At 44.7% G+C, this 17,500-nt stretch overlaps 1 protein-coding gene across 3 annotated transcripts in view; it reads right to left on the reverse strand.

The window, feature by feature from the left end:
* The window catches only part of LOC143293872 (matrix metalloproteinase-21-like), a 59,492-nt gene extending 43,111 nt beyond the window's left edge, over nt 1-16,381 (reverse strand). Inside the window, exons 1-2 of one of the 3 annotated variants that reach the window (XM_076605191.1) lie at nt 15,153-16,381; nt 3,796-4,078 (exon numbers count right to left, since the gene is read on the reverse strand). In XM_076605191.1, coding sequence (XP_076461306.1) covers nt 3,796-3,990 — 195 coding nt within the window. In that variant the 5' untranslated portion in view covers nt 3,991-4,078; nt 15,153-16,381. Of the gene's footprint in view, nt 1-3,795; nt 4,079-4,447; nt 5,814-7,253; nt 7,534-15,152 lie in introns of those variants that run through there. The other 2 variants (XM_076605192.1, XM_076605193.1) reach the window with 2 other exon arrangements.
* Nucleotides 16,382-17,500: the final 1,119 nt, after the last annotated feature.

Genomic DNA, 17,500 nt, shown 5'->3' on the forward strand with positions numbered 1-17,500 from the left:
TTTTTTCCACTGTTCTTTTTTTTTTTCTTTTTTTTAATACTAGAGGAAGGAGGAAATAGAAATACCCACTGGTTCCGAAATCAATCTTTTGATATACGATTTTTACAATAACGGCAACAACAAAAGCAGCACACATAAAAAAAAAAAATGGAATAAATAAAGGGGGGGGGGGGAATAAGAATTCGCGCAAATGAGACAGAATGGTTTTGGTAATTTTTTACTGGATAAAAAACCAGCAACCCGAATGTGGCAAGTTCACATGCTTATGCGGAATATTTGTATTTGTATTTGTATTTCTCTTTTCATCACAACAGATTTCTCTGTGTGAAATTCGGGCTGCTCTCCCCAGGGAGAGCACGTCGCTACACTACAGCGCCACCCTTTTTTTTGTATATTTTCCTGCGTGCAGTTTTATTTGTTTTTCCTTTCGAAGTGAATTTTTCTACAGAATTTTGCCAGGAACAACCCTTTTGTTGCCGTGGGTTCTTTTACGTGCGCTAAGTGCATGCTGCACACGGGACCTCGGTTTATCGTCTCATCCGAATGACTAGCGTCCAGACCACCACTCAAGGTCTAGTGGAGAGGGGGGAGAAAATATCGGCGGCTGAGCCGTGATTCGAATCAGCGCGCTCAGATTCTCTCGCTTCCTAGGCGGACGCGTTACCTCTAGGCCACACCTCCACACCTCCATATTATGCTCAGAACATGCTTCTCGCATGATTTTACAAAAAAAGCTTTTTATGTATTGAGTATAATTTCAAAATGTAATGTTTAAGATGAGAAAGATCAGTTTAAAGCAAATTAAGTCCCCTAGCATTAATTACAGAGTAATTTCCTTTTTTTACTATCTGCACCAAAACGTTTGCAAAATAAATAAAACTTCCATGCTTAGCAAAAGAAGTTCTTGTTTGAACAAAAAATTATAATAATGACTGCTCTTGTTGTTGGGTCAGTATATCAGATCAAAGTGCCAAGTTTAGAGAATACAAAAAATATAAATATAACAGTAAATGCAGTTTGCATATAATTAGGCTTCTTTTTTTTATTTTTTGTGCCCATCCCAGAAGTGCAATGTTGTTTTTAACAAGATGACTGGAAAGAACTGAATTTTTCCTATTTTTATGCCTAATTTGGTGTCAGCTGACAAAGTATTTGCAGAGAAAATGTCAATGTTAAAGTTTACCACGGACACACAGACACACACACAGAGAGAGAGAGAGAGAGAGAGAGAGAGAGAGAGAGAGACAAGCGAACACCGGGTTAAAACACAGGAAAAGCACGCGCAAGAGCAAACACGCACACACGTCCTTCCTTCCTTCTCCCCTACACCCTTTCTCCTGCTTCCCCTCTCAAACCCTCCACTTCCCCCCCCCCCTCCCCCCCACCTCCCCCCACTTCCCGTGGAACGACGTAAAACTGATGATCCCTCCACCCCCCCAAAAGAGAGAGGAGAGAGAGAGAGAGAGAGAGAGAGAGAGAGAGAGAGACTCAAACCTACTCTCATACACAGTCATGCATACCGTGAGAGAGAGCTAACTGAAAGTTTCAAGAGGCGAAACCCAACCGTTGCCAAAATCGATGCAGGGTTAAAAAAAAAAAAAAAAACACGTAAAAGGCCTATTCCGTGGTTCATACTGTACTTTCGCTTTACCTGTGTTGCATGCCGAGGAGCGGCAATAAACAGCATAGAGTTAACTCTCTCCATACGAACGGCGAAAGAGACGACGTTAACAGCGTTTCAGCCCAATTACCATCATCAAAGTATTGCAAGCGGAAGGCTCTTATACTGAAGAGGCGAATGTTGACAAAGAATACCACAATTCTGACGACGGAAGCTAAAGGTTAGGTCATTCAGACACCCACTGGACATCCGAGGGGTCTGTGTAGAGGAGAAGAGAGGACTGGCCATACAGAGTGAGTTAAAGAGGCTGGTGGTGGGGAGGGGTCGGGGGGTGGGGGAGGGGGGGGGTGTCTTTATTTTTTTTTTAGGGCCGGGGCGCAACAGCCAAGTGGTTAAAACATTAGGCTTTCAATCTGAGAGTCAAGGATTCCCGGTCACGGCGTCTGGTGGAAAAAAAAAAAAAAAAGTGACGATTTTTCCCCGATCTCCCAGATCAACAGATGTACAGCTCTGCTAGTGCCTGAACTCCCGTCGTGTGTTGTGTGTATATATACGTATACAGATGATCAAAACATGCACGTTAAAGATCCCCTTAATCCTTGTCAGCGTTCGGTGGGGTTATAGAAACAAGAACATACCCGGCATGCACACCCCTCCGCCCCTACGCCCCCCCACCCCCACCCCCACCCCCACCCATCCCCCATTCCCCGAAAACGGAGTATGGCTGCCTACATGGCTGGGGTAAAAACGGTCATGCAGGTTAAACGCCCACTCGTGTATGTGAGTGAACGAAAGGTGGGAGTTTCTGCAGCCCGCGAACGAAGAAGACTACGACGACGACGAAGAAGAAGAAGAAGAAGAAACAGAGCAAGAACAAGAAGAACAACAACACGAAGTACAACGACAATAAGAACAAGAAGAAGAACAACAACAACGACAATAAGAACAAGAAGGAGAACAACAACAACGACAATAAGAACAAGAAGAACAACAACAACGACGACAGTAAGAACAAGAAGAACAACAACAACGACAATAAGAACAAGAAGGAGAACAACAACGACGACAATAAGAACAAGAAGAACAACAACAACGACAATAAGAACAAGAAGAACAACAACAACGACGACAATAAGAACAAGAAGAAGAACAACAACAACGACAATAAGAACAAGAACAACAACAACAACGACAATAAGAACAAGAAGAACAACAACAACGACGACAATAAGAACAAGAAGAACAACAACAACAACGACAATAAGAACAAGAAGGAGAACAACAACAACTACAATAAGAACAAGAACAACAACAACAACAACTACAATAAGAACAAGAAGAAGAACAACAACGACGACAGTAAGAACAAGAAGAACAACAACAACAACTACAATAAGAACAAGAAGGAGAACAACAACAACGACAATAAGAACAAGAAGGAGAACAACAACAACAACGACAATAAGAACAAGAAGAACAACAACAACAACGACAATAAGAACAAGAAGAACAACAACAACAACGACAATAAGAACAAGAAGAAGAACAACAACAACGACAATAAGAACAAGAAGGAGAACAACAACAACGACAATAAGAACAAGAAGAAGAACAACAACAACGACAATAAGAACAACAAGAAGAACAACAACAACGACAATAAGAACAAGAAGGAGAACAACAACAACGACAATAAGAACAAGAAGAAGAACAACAACAACGACAATAAGAACAAGAAGGAGAACAACAACGACGACAATAAGAACAAGAAGAAGAACAACAACAACGACAATAAGAACAACAAGAAGAACAACAACAACGACAATAAGGACAACAAGAACAACAACAACAACGACAATAAGAACAAGAAGGAGAGCAACAACAACGACAATAAGAACAACAAGAACAACAACAACAACAACGACAATAAGAACAACAAGAAGAACAACAACAACGACAATAGGAACAACAAGAAGAACAACAACAACAATAAGGACAAGAAGAACAAGCACAAGAAAAACAAGAACAAAAAGAACAAGGTGTATTTTAAAACAAGACCATACTTCTCTCGTACAGCCTTTTTTTTCTTTGCTTTTTTTTTTTTCTTTGCTTTTGTTTTTCCCCTAAATTAATTAAGAGAGAGAGAGGGAGGGGAAAAAAGGAATGCAACTCACGGCAGCGTCGTTCTGGTTCCTGACGACGTTGTTGTTGATGGCGGGTCTTTGGTAGCGGTCCTGGTCCAGGTGGTCCCTCCTCTGGAAGAACCGCTCGCCCACCACCGCCGTCATCAGACACAGCCCCACCACCACCACCACCCTCAGCACGGCGTGCAGCCCCTGCACGTTGGGCACCACCATCACGACCATCATCACCCCGTCCTCCTCGGCTGGCACTTCAACTCTTTGGTTCGTTGGTTGGTTTGGTTGGTTGGTTGTTCGTAACGTCACGATTTCGATTCTGCACACACCAGCGTGTGAACGTTGAAAGAAAGTATACGTCTAGTTCAGGTTAGTGTTTTTGGTTTAAATACTCTTTAATCTTTATTCTTTAATCTCAGTGTTGTTGTTGTTGTTGTGGTGGTGGTGGTTGTTTTGTTGTTGTTTTTGTCTTCTTTTTGCTGTTTGTTTTGTTGCTTTCGCTTTTCAGTTCGATAAGCACTATGCTGAGCAGACTCTAAAGACTAGCTCCACTTTATGATTGTACTTAGTAGCTCTCTTCAAGAACCAACGTTTGATTAACTTTATACTCGCGTTTTAAATGTCTTTAAAGACTAGAATTGTGGCTTCTCTCAATACTCAAGTAACCTTGAGAACTGTTTTGTGTTACCTTCGGTTTGGGTGATGATTATTGCTTCTTTTAATGTACCGACGTTTTCAGTTCAAAATGATGTGAGATGAAACAGTTTTAGATGACTTGGACGTAAAACTGTTCAACTGTATTCCAAAAACTAACGACAACTCTGGATCGAAAGCGTAAACCAACACGTCAGAACTCTTCAGAGTGATGTCACCTGAACGGGACAAGACAAGTTACTGAAGACAAGTGTCCAACGTTAAACAGACGCCGTTAAGCTGAGACTGACGGACCTCACACAGGAGTTTGCAACCTGAACCGAAAAAGAAGGAAAAAAGAAGGAAAAAACAAAAAACAAAACAAGCACTGGACGTCAGAAAAAGAAGAAGGTCAGTGGCCTTTCAAACACACGGCTGCTGCAATGTCTTGTTGGTCTGAAGAACAGACGATGGTGTTTGAGACTGTCCAGCCGCCCGAACGGAAGGCTGAGCGATCAATACCACAGCGACGTGTCTGTCTCCCCTCTGGCACGGCCGCACTCCATCAAGAGAGTTGGTGTTCTTCCAAACAGCAACACTGATCTGCTGCTGATTTTCAAACTCTTACTTTACTTTTCTCAGCACATCTATCGCGGCGGTTATTTCTCCGTACACCTCTTCTTCTTTGTCCATGCCGTGGCTGACTAAATAACTATGCAGTGTTGTATTCTTCTTCTTTTTTCTTTTCTTTTCTTTTCTTTTCTTTATCTAGAATATTTCTCTGCCCTCAGTGAAACAGCTTGTCTGTGATAGGGTTTTTTGTAACGCTCTGGTCTGTTTCTGACAGGGAAAATTGACAGAGAAACAAAAGGCGAATGGATCTTGTTTTTTAAAGGTTTTTTTTTTTTTGTTTCACACGAGGAGAAACAAAATGAAATGTTTTCCCAGTTGGTTCTCGTTTCTTGTCTCCCGTTTTTTTTACGCACTACTGTAAATCATAATATTTGGTACAGATAGGGAAAAAAAAAAAAAAAAAGCTTTCCAGTCCTTGCGCGTTTTTTCGCCTTTAAGTTTAACAGATAATCGTTTCAAGCGGATAGTGGAAAGACTTCAACTCGACGAAAACTTTCCACTAAAAAAACAACAACTGTAAAAGCAAAAAGTACAGCAACCATACGTGAACAGTAACTGGATCAATGACTAACTGAAGGTAGGGTTGTCCCCGTTCATCAGTTGACCAACAGGGTGAGGAAGTTCGCACCACTCTTCAACGTTCAGCACTGCGTTCGCTGTTGTCCTCATAGAAAGAGGAAGAAAAAAAAAAACAACCCAAAACTTGTCGGTCAGTTTTCGGGAGGCACTAGGGCACAAGAAGAACCGTTGGATCCTGGGAAGAAGAAGGGGATGACGCAGATGATGTCAGTTGCAGAACGAGTTAGTCGCATGGTACCGGGAAAGCCGACACACAGCTTCTGGCCTGTGAGCGCCTTGCCGTCCTCTTTATAGACCACCGTCCTCAACATACGGGCGTGGCCACGAGGGGGCCGGCAGGACGGTGAGGGAGAACCACTGTGGGGGGGAGGGGGGGGGTGAGCGCGGGGGTGGTGAGTGGGGGATGGGGGATGGGGAGTGGGGGGTGGGGAGCGAGGGGGCAGGGGGGCGGCGGGAGGACTGACTGAGGGGGAATGATATGATGGGTGGGGATGCTAGTCGTCTGGCTCGTGAAGGAGGCGGCGCGGGGGTGGGTGGGTGCGTGTGTGCGTGTGCGTGTGTGTGTGTGTGTGTGTGTGTGTGTGACGGGGGAGGTGGGGGGATTGGGAAAGGACCGGCGGCTGTAGCCCGGTCACTCAAGTGTCCCTGGTAGGCAGCGTCACGCGCGCGGCTCTGTGTGTGTGTGTGTGTGTGTGTGTGTGCAACATCTCCGATGTCGAGTTCTACCAATTGTCCACGTCTTGACAAAATAAATAAAGAAACAAGCATGAAAAAATAATGTAAAAACATTAAATCAAGTGATTGATTAGTCCATTTCGCGCTCTTTGCCAGTAAATCAGTACAAATATGTAAGTATTGAATCAGTCAAAAAGCAATCCTGCACAAGCTTTTCAAATGCTGAAACTAAAGAAGAGAAAACAGCAACGAAACCGATCAAGTTACAATAATTAAACTAGTTATGCCCATGAAACCTGCGATTACGTTAAGTCCCCCCAACCACAAGGGACTTCTCTCTCTCTCTCTCTCTCTCTCTCTCTCTCTCTCTCTCTCTCTCTCTCTCTCTCTCTCTCTCGTTTTAGCTGTCAACGGCGGACAGGCAGCGAAATAAAAAAAATAAATGATAAAAACAAAAACACCAGTTTGACAGACATAGTATCGGCAACGCCACACTTAGTTACTAATCGTGGGCACCGGCTGACTGACGCGGGTTTGACAATAAAATATCTAACGACTGATCCTACTTCCTGAGAGAGTAGGGAATGTGGCGGACCCTACGCAAAGGTATGTCAGTACATTCATCATCAGCATCATCGTCCTCGTCATCATAATCGTCATCTTAGTCGTCGTTAGCATTGTAGTCATTGTCGCTATCACCATCGTTTTCATATTCAGAATTATCTTGATAGTTGTCGTCCGTCGATATAGTCATCATCGTCGAATAGGTTTGTCGAATCAAACATGTTGATTAATTAAAAACGCGGCTACTATGACTGCTACACTCTGTCGCTACTTCTGCTACTGCTGCTGGGACTGTTGCTGCATAATATGCTACTGCCTCTACCCTCGCTAATGCTACAACTTCTTCTACTATTTGTAGCTAATGCTGTTACTGCTACAAGTATATGATTTTCACCACCGTGAGAACTTACCCCTTTCATGCAGAAACGTATTACAACACTTGTCTCGGTTAACTCACTCAGTACGGCCAGTCCTCTCTTCTCCTCTACACAGACCCCTCGGATGTCCAGTGGGTGTCTCAATGATCCAACCTTTAGCTTCCGTCGTCAGAACTGTGGTATTCTTTGTCAACATTCACCTCTTCAGTGTAAGAGCCTTCCGCTTGTAATATTTTGATGGTGGTAATTGGGGTGAAACGCTGTTAACGTCGTCTCTTTCGCCCGGTTCGTATGGAGAGAGTTAACCGTTGAATGACACTTCCTCCAGAACGACTCGGCAGTTATATACAGCTTGTCTCACCATAGATACCGAGCTCTGTTGTTCTAATGACGAAATCTAAAGACTCCAACAACAAAAAACGGATTCTTAATCCCTAACGGATACAAAAACCGTAAGAGAAAATTGTCAGACGTTAAAAGCTTGATAAGGATTTCCGATGTTGTTGCTTTCTCTTCTTTTTTTTTTCTCTTTTTTTTTCACCCCGGATCCTAAGTGTGTTAAACAACGCTCATAACAGATTTAATCACAAGTGCAGTTAGCTCAACGTTTGACAGATAAAGTGAATGTGCGTGAATGCACGTTTCTCAACCAACTGCGCGCGCACACGCCCACACACACACACACACACACACACACACTGGCAATAAGTAAACGGTTCACAAGTGAGGGACCATCCCTTCGATATGTTCTGCACAGTTCTAAGGATGTGAAAAAGAGAGGGAGGGGACTTTGTTAAAGGACGCTTTTTGTTGAAACTAGGAGGGAGAGGGCTTCACAAGCGAGTATTCTTGTATACATGTAATGTATGTGCGCATTTTGTCAGTTTTGACACGAGAACGTACACGAGTATGTACATGAACACTCCCTCACGCACACACACGCGCGCTCGCACGCGTGCGCACACACACACACACACACACACACACACACACACACACACACACTTTAAAGCCGGGGAGTGATGGTAACAAGACACAATCGTAAGACAGAACAGGATGGGGTGAGGGGGGCTGGGGGGGGTATACATACATCAAACACCCACCCTCCTCTACTGCTCCCCCCCCCCACGCCCCCCCCCACCTCCCCCCCCCCCCCCACACACACACCCATACCCATCTCCCCCAACCTCCACCCGCCCCCTTTCCTCCGGCCGGTGTTTCTTGCGACTGACAGCACACCCACCCAGGACGGACGGGACGGACGGAGGGAGAGAGAGAGAGAGAGAGAGAGGGAGGAAAAGAAGAAGGAAGGGAACGTGAACGGCAGCAGGAACTTCATTCTTCTTCTTCTGCGTTCACTCGTATGCACACGAGTGGGCTTTTACGTGTGTGACTGTTTTTACCCCCGCCATGTAGGCAGCCATACTCCATTTTCGGGGGTGTGCATGCTGGGTATGTTCTTGTTTCCATAACCCACCGAACGCTGACATGGATTTACAGGATCTTTAACGTGCGTATTTGATCTTCTGCTTGCATATACACACGAAGGGGGTTCAGGCACTAAGCAGGTCTGCACATATGTTGACCTGGGAGATCGGAAAAATCTCCACCCTTTACCCACCAGGCGCCGTCACCGTGATTCGAACCCGGGACCCTCAGAGTCACAGTCCAACGCTTTAACCACTCGGCTATTGCGCCCGTCACTTCATTCAAGTTGTCGCGCAGTTTCAGGTATGGATGGAAACACACACACACACACACACACACACACACACCTGAGCTTGGAAGATAAGACCCACGTGGTTGACGGACGTCAAAGGCAAGGGAGATAATCAGATCATAAAACGTTTGGCGGTCCGGATGTTGCCTTGAGCTCATAGAAGAGAGAGGAGAGAGAGGAACAGAAAGGCATTATACTGTACTCGGTGATGTACTGTGCCCCCTCCAAACTGAACAGGACCTTGAAAGGGGTGCGGGGAGGGGTGGGGGAGGGGGGGGGGCGGGAGAGGAATGTGTGAGATGTGTGAATCGCTCCATTAACTCACTCAGTACGGCCAGTCCTCTCTTCTCCTCTACACAGACTCCTCGGATGTCCAGTGGGTGTCTCAATGACCCAACCTTTAGCTTCCGTCGTCAGAATTGTGGTATTCTTTGTCAACATTCACGTCTTCAGTATAAGAGCCTTCCGCTTGCAAAATTTTGATGGTGGTTATTGGGGTGAAACGCTGTTAGCGTCGTCTCTTTCGCCGTTCGTATGGAGAGAGTTAATCTGGAATTTCCTCCACCGGCTCAGTTTTCTCTCACTGAGTAGTCTGGTTCTCTAGACGGAAGCTGCCCGAGCTACTCGCCAAGGTCTCACTGGTACAGACTGATGAAGAGACTTGCCAGCAAAACACACAAACATACGCGCGCGCGCATACATACATACATACATACATACATACATATACATACATACATACATACATACGCGCGCGAACGCACGCGCACACACACACACACACACACACACACACACACACATACATAATATATACAAACATACATACATATGCGCGCACGCACACACACACACACACACACACACACACACACACACACACACACACACACACATCATGTGAGTTCTTTGCACGGTCGTTACTTACTGCTAGCTACACGTGGTGCTGATTGTGTCCGAATGTGTATCATTGTATGCCGAGAACAATAACTGAATCGAAACTCGCGTCAGACAAAAGTAATTATGACCTGAGCATACTGACGATTTCGCCCTGTGGGTTGGGCACTGATAGAATAGACCCACTGCCCTGCCATGCATGTCGTAAGAGGCGACTAAGGCAGGACCACCTCGCCCGGAGGATAAAGGGGTTTGCGTAGGGCTAACTACCCTGCCTGTGAAAAAGACCAATTACAGAAGCATCGACGACAAAGAACCAAAACATTCACCTGGGCAAGGAAGGGTCTCCGTCCCGGAGACTTAAGCAGCAAGGGACAAACTGGACTAGAATGGCCAGAACAGCCCAGATCAGAGTGCGATGGCGAGGGGTCGTTGATGGCCTATGCTCCAGCAGGAGCGATGGGCAATGAATGAAATGAATGAATACTGATGATTGCCGTTGCTCTGAAGTGAAAAAGACAGGGATATAGCATCGGCAGTATATTGTAAAGTGATGATACACTGATTGTTTTAAAAAAAAAAAAAATCCAGTTCTGTAAATACTGTGTAAGGTGACCACGACAGTAAGGGAGGAGGAATTTTGTTCAATGTCCCCGAGTCACACATATCGGTGATAGAAGACATTGTGTTAAAGTATTTATGAATACATTTGAGTATTATCGGTTAGAAGGGGTGGGAGGGAGATGTGAATGAATGGAGGGTTGGGGGCGGGAAAGTGGGCAAATGAGGGTGAAATGTGGTGCCACGACAATGATAAAATAAAATGAAATAATATTCCTTCACACATTATCAACTGTACAAACGAGGGTTGTTCTTTTTTTTTTCTCTCTCCATTCAGTAGGTTACAACTCCCCCCGTTCATTCCTATTTCTGCGTGGACTTTCACCCGCACAGCCGTTTTCACCCCCGCCATGTAGGCCGCCATACTTCGTTTTCAGTGGGTGGAAGGGATTATAAGAAAAAAAACTGTCCCTCATATCTATTATCCCTCCAATTCTTTTTGAAAAGACAAATTATTACTGTAAAAACTGACTACCTCCCCCACCCCACCAACTACCCCACCCCCACCCCCCGCCCCTCTCCCCCTCCTCCCCCTCGCCGTGCTGCCCTCTTTTTCATCTAATGGGAGGAGGCGCTGATTTTGAACTGACCTCCCTCTTTCCAGTTCATCTTCAAAATGAATAGATTGGATGCGTTCCATCCAACCTTTACCCCCCCCCCCCCCCCACCCACCCCCATCCTCCCCCACCCCTCCTCCCCCTCGCTTCCCAATTCCCAAACGGACTTATCTCCAGATCGTCACAGTTTTAACGGGAAATGAAATGGCAATAAAAAGTTGCCGGAACTCGTCCTTCGTCCAGTTCATTGGTGTACCGGACAAAAACATGAAATAGAAATTCGGCCCCTTCTTTCTCCGTCCTGTTTATTTGAACAAGAAATTGGGGATGTATGAAAAGCTCGTCAATGTCACCGTGTGTGTCTCTGTTTATTTGTCTGTATGTGGACTGTGTTTTCTGATGAAAATTGTGGATCGGTTTTTTTATATAAGGTTGGCTAAAAGATGAACATTTCCGATCTCAATTTTGTCTGAGTCTTTCGGTTTTGTAATTGACATGGTCCAAAGTCCGAAGATAGGCCTAAGTGGAATCATCGTTCATTTTCATGTTGCCATTGCTCTGAAGACTAGAAACGATCTCTGATATTGATATTGGCTCTGGTGCTCAAAGTCAACATAATAGAAATGATAGATCACTTTGATCATGTTGATGATGCAGAATCAATCATAAGATTATGGAAATTATCTTCCAAGTTTGATTTTGTTGTCCTCCGCTCAAAGGCAGAAGATGATTAAAAAAAAATGGTCCTTCATTTCGACTGAACCGACCTTGGTTCAGAAACAGAAGACAGGAGAAATGATCGTTTATGTTGATCTCCATTGTGGTTCAAAGTCACAAGATAACATAAATAATCACTCACTTTGATATGAGCCATGACGTTCCGTCAGAAGGTTGCAGCAAGAAAAAAAAAACGAAGGAAAAAAAGATCGTTCGTGTTCATCTTGTTCTTGGTTAAAAGTCAGAAATAGAACTAATTGTCCACTTTGTGCTCAGTCGTCATAAGCAGTTGAAGATGACGTCTCAGTCGTTATAAGCAGTTGAAGATGACGTCTCAGTCGTTATAAGCAGTTGAAGATGACGTCTCAGTCGTTATAAGCAGTTGAAGATGACGTCTCAGTCGTTATAAGCAGTTGAAGATGACGTCTCTGTCGTTATAAGCAGTTGAAGATGACGTCTCAGTCGTTATAAGCAGTTAAAGATGACGTCTCAGTCATTATAAGCAGTTGAAGATGACGTCTCAGTCATTATAAGCAGTTGAAGATGACGTCTCAGTCGTTATAAGCAGTTGAAGATGACGTCTCAGTCGTCATAAGCAGTTGAAGGTGACGGAAACAGTTTCAGCGATTATTGTTCTCACTTTGACTGACTTAACTTCACTAAAACCGACACTTCAACTCGCAGGCCGTTTGAAAAGGTCGAGTTGTTCTAGTTCATAGCTGCATTGAGAACAGAAGAGAACAGATTATATGGTTAATGTGTATTATCTATGCCTCCTTCCCATTGACACAACGATAATTACACTGTCCTGAATTCCTTTCCTATCGTAAGATAGACATATCTGCATGAAGTTCCTTTCCTATCGTAAGATAGATATATCTGCATGAAAGCTCCTTTCCTATCGTAAGATAGATATATCTGCATGAAATTCCTTTCCTATCGTAAGATAGACATATCTGCATGAAGTTCCTTTCCTAACGTAAGATAGATATATCTGCATGAAAGCTCCTTTCCTATCGTAAGAAAGATATATCAGCATGAAAGCTCCTTTCCTAACGTAAGAAAGATATATCTGCATGAAGTTCCTTTCCTATCGTAAGAAAGATATATATGCATGAAAGCTCCTTTCCTATCGTAAGATTGATATATATGCATGAAGTTCCTTTCCTAACGTAAGAAAGATATATCTGCATGAAGTTCCTTACCTATCGGCATGTGTGTCTGTCTGTCTGTATTGACGCTCTCTCTCTCTCTCTCTCTCTCTCTCTCTCTCTCTCTCTCTGTTTGTCTGTCTGTCTGTGAGCGTGCGCGAGCGCGCGTGCGTGTGTGTGTGTGTGTGTGTGTGTGTGTGTGTGTGTGTGTGTGTAAACGGAAAGGCAGATCAAGCAGGTGATAGAAGCAGTTGAGTGCTTTTGATAACCGCTATCTGTCCTTCATCAATCCAACTGCGCTGCTGCCATGCTCTGAACTGCGCTGCACATCACTGCACTGACGGTCCTGTCGCTGAACTGTTGAGCTACACTTTTCTGTATAACGTTTCTACCACTTGCCACAATCTACATGAAATTCGAAGCTGCTTCCTATATATATATACATAGGAGATCGCAAACCCACTATGCAAAACCACTTTCTTTTTTTCTTTTTTTTCTTCTTTGAAACCACTTGTATCTGCCCATCCATTAATTAAAACTATTTGTTAAAAAAAAAAAAAAAAAAATCTAGCGTGAAACATTGAAACTTGGCTACAGCCTGTCCTATGTTTGCACCAACATCATACCGTGGTTAATTTTTTTTTTTCTTTTTTTTTTTTAATCGTGTCTTTCCCGGACAGATGGGACCAATATTCAGGGGGTACAAAAAGACCAGGTTTCATCTTCACCCTCCACCCCCAAAACTCGAGGTTCGAACGCGCGAGTTGTTGCTTTCTAGACAGACCACTGAGTGAATGCCTCGCTGCGCATTTATTAAACAACACAGACCATAAAGCCAACTCGAACCTCTCGGCGCGGCAATTTGTTGAATGAACTAACTGCAAGGACTGAGTCTCCATTCATAAACACTTCCCCGTGAACGGTCCTGACAAGATTTCAGGCTCGAGTTCAGCAGCAATGATCACTGTTGCTTTGTGCTCCATTCAAGTGTCTCAAAGTGGCGAAGTGCAATGGTGATATAGTGGGAAAAACACAAGCGGAATGGAGTGGAGTGTATATACATATATATTCACCTCATGTTGTGTAGTAAGGTGGGTATAGTACACTATACGTGTATCGTGTAACTGGTAGAGTAATTAATTAACCTCGTGTGATGCAGTGTCATGCACTGTTGTCTAACTTGAATGTTCAACAGTGTAGTGTTTTACAAGTCCCTTAGTCTCCCTCAACCCACCTACCAGAACAATCACTCCCAGTCGGACTGATCTCAAGATAGGTAGGTACCAGGTAGCCTAACTGAATGATGAAAGACCCATGGTATGCGAACACAAAACTAAGCAGTTTCCTGACAAAAAAAAAAGTCTGAAAAACTCATCGTTTACTAATTAAATAAAAAGCAACTGAATTACTTATTAGGTGCGCCGTCACGTCATATGCTTAGGTTTTTCAAACCCATGCCTCTTTTACCGCAAAGACATATTAAACAAACCGGAGGGGGGGGGGACATGGGGGTAGGGGAGAGAAGAATTTACACAATGAACAAATATATTGTATGTCAATACCAACCCCCGAGAACAGAGTATGGATGCCTATATAGTGGGGGGTACAAACGGTCAAACACGTACTGAAAACCCACCCGTGCATACGAGTTAACGTGGGTAGGAGTTGCAGCCAGCGTACCTGTAGAAGAAGAATGTCGCATCAATGTTGATGCATAGACAGGTTGAGGGGGTGAGCTGTGTAGATTTGATTGGTTGATTATAAAACATGTCTAAGGTGTAGCTCTCAAAAATAAAATCTTGCAAACCAGAAACACACATGATTTTTCACTTGTTGAAAATATGAGATGGAAAAAAAAAGAAAAAAAAGAATCATAAGCGAGATGGGGATAAAGACTTGACTTGACTTATTGGACGGTTGAGGCCCCGTCAAGGGCCTGTTCGTCGTCCGAGATCTATTAAACTTATGTGCATGCGACGTGCGGGCAATGGCAAGTACAATGGTGGTTAGCTCTGACAGGCAGGAACATACACTGAAGGTAGATCAGTCCAGTAGCTGTCCAGACTGAGAGACAGACACAATGACAGACAGAGAGGCGTACAGACAAACAGAAAGAGGAACAGAAAGAGGAGTTCAGAAGAAGGCATAATGGGCACAGACACAAACAAACAAAGAACACGAGACAGTTTGCATACTGAAAGTTAAAAAAAAAAAATGTAAAAATGTACTTTCCAAAAGCAAATAAAGATTTTAATGAATGACTACTTACAACGAACAGGGATGATATGTACATCCATCACAAACGCGAATACGCGTAAACCATAAACACCGACGTTCCACAGTCGTAGACACGGACAGTCCGAAACCATAAACTCAGGTCAGTGGTATTCAGCCGTAAACATGGATACTCATCACCCATAAACACCAGTCCTCCTCAGCCATAAGTGCAGACACCCAGCAGTCATACACACTGATGCTATTACACCTAAAACACTGATGCTCAAAACCCTTAAACACCTGACAACACGATCCGTAAACCTAACGTCGCAGCTGTCAGTGAGGTACACAAAACGCCTCAAACCACACTGGTCCAAATTGGCATTGACAGCTCCTCTCTTAAGCCCTAAGCCGGCGTCACTTCGCGGGACTCACGGCTGCTCAAAGGTCATAAACAATGATGCTCCTCAGTCGTAATTACGACCACTCAATAGCCATAAAGAATGACGCTCCTCAGGCGGAATTACAACCACTCAACAGTCATAAACAATGATGGTTATCCGCCGTAATGGCAACCATTCAATAGACATAAACAATGACGCCCCTCAGACGTAATTACAAACACTCTCAAGAGCCATAAACAGTGATGCTTCTCAGCCGTAAATACAAACACTCAAGTGCAAATAGACAATGATGCTCCTCTCCCGAACTTACAAACACTCAATGGCCATGAACAACATTGCGGCTCCTCCGTCGGCCGCAATTACACAACCACTCACGTCAACAGCCATAAACAATGAGTCCCTCAGCCGTAAAACACAAACACTCAAATGCCGCCATAAACGCGACGATGCTCCAAAGCCGTAATTTACAAATACTCACTACCCACTGATGATCAACAACGCTGCTCCTCGACAGTAATTAAGAGTACCCACAAACAATGGATGCTCCTCAACTGTCATCACATCCACTCATGAGCCATAATGAGCACCGCGCCGCGCTCAGTCCTCAGCGCACAAACAAAACAAACAAGCCCTCCCCCCCCCCCCCCACCCGATGCCGGCCTTCCGATCCAAGCCGTAATACTTAAACCAGTCACTACTCGTAAGCCATAATAAACCTCGCGGTAGCCTTCTCTTCAGGGTAATCACAGCCACTCATAAAATAATAAGCCATTTAACCGCGGACTGCTCGTCCTATAATAATACTAAGCCATAAACACGGATAACTTTTTTCTCATCATCCCCTCTCGCGGCCCACGGAACGTAACTCGGCTGATCCCGCAAGCTCTGATTTGCCGTCAAGCTGACTTGCCGACACTTTGTACACATTTGCCTTCCGCGCCCGCACGCTTGCCCCCCCCCCCCACGCCCCCCACCCCTCCCCACCGACTCCCTCCCTCCCTCTCTCCCTCCCGCTCACGCGCCGACACACACTGATTCATAGTCGAACTGGCGGGAGGTGTCGTGGAGGGGGTAGGGGCTGTGGGGGTTTGGGGGAGGGTGGTGGGGGTGTGGTGTGGGGAGGGGGAGTGCGGGGAGGGGGAGGGAGGAGGGTGAAGTAGTAGTGGTAGTGGTGGTGAGGAGGGCAGGTAAGGTGTGGGGAGGGGAGAAGGGTGAAGAAGGGAAGGAGAAGGGTGAGAAGAAGAAGAAGAAGAAGAAGAAATACATAGAAAGAAAGAAAGAAAAAGTAGTGTGTGCGAAAGGAAAGGAAAAGGAAACTATAAGAGGGAACGTGTGAGGGGGGAAAAGAGAAAGGATTGCGGGGAGGCGGGTGGGGATGTGGGGGTGGGGGTGGGGGGGTTGTGGGGGGTGAGGGGCAGGTAATGTTTAAAAAGGGTGGGTGGAGGTGTCACATGATCAGCGACACACACACACACACACACACACACACACACACACACACACACACACACACACACACACACACAAAGTGCATTGACTCACAACCTTTTTCTTGTTCTTTTTCTTTTAAGCGTCAAGTTCAAGTTTCGGAATTGCCTTTAACCCACGCGGTTCTGTTCAGTTGTTCTTGTTGTTGTTGTTGTTATGGGTGTTGTGTTTGTGTTGTTGTTGTTGTTTGGGGTGTTGTGTTGTTGTTTGGGGTGTTGTGTTGTTGTTGTTGTTGTTGTTTTGGGTGTTGTGTTGTTGTTGTTTTGGGTGTTGTGTTGTTGTTGTTTTGGGTGTTGTGTTGTTGTTTGGGGTGTTGTGTTGTTGTTGTTTGTGGTGTTGTGTTGTTGTTTGGGGTGTTGTGTTGTTGTTGTTTGTGGTGTTGTGTTGTTGTTGTTTGGGGTGTTGTGTTGTTGTTGTTTGGGGTGTTGTGTTGTTGTTGTTGTTGTTGTTGTTTGGGGTGTTGTGTTGTTGTTGTTTGGGGTGTTGTGTTGTTGTTTGGGGTGTTGTG

The sequence above is a fragment of the Babylonia areolata genome, chromosome 19 (assembly GCF_041734735.1).
Source record: "Babylonia areolata isolate BAREFJ2019XMU chromosome 19, ASM4173473v1, whole genome shotgun sequence".
NCBI classification, from domain to species: domain Eukaryota; kingdom Metazoa; phylum Mollusca; class Gastropoda; order Neogastropoda; family Buccinidae; genus Babylonia; species Babylonia areolata.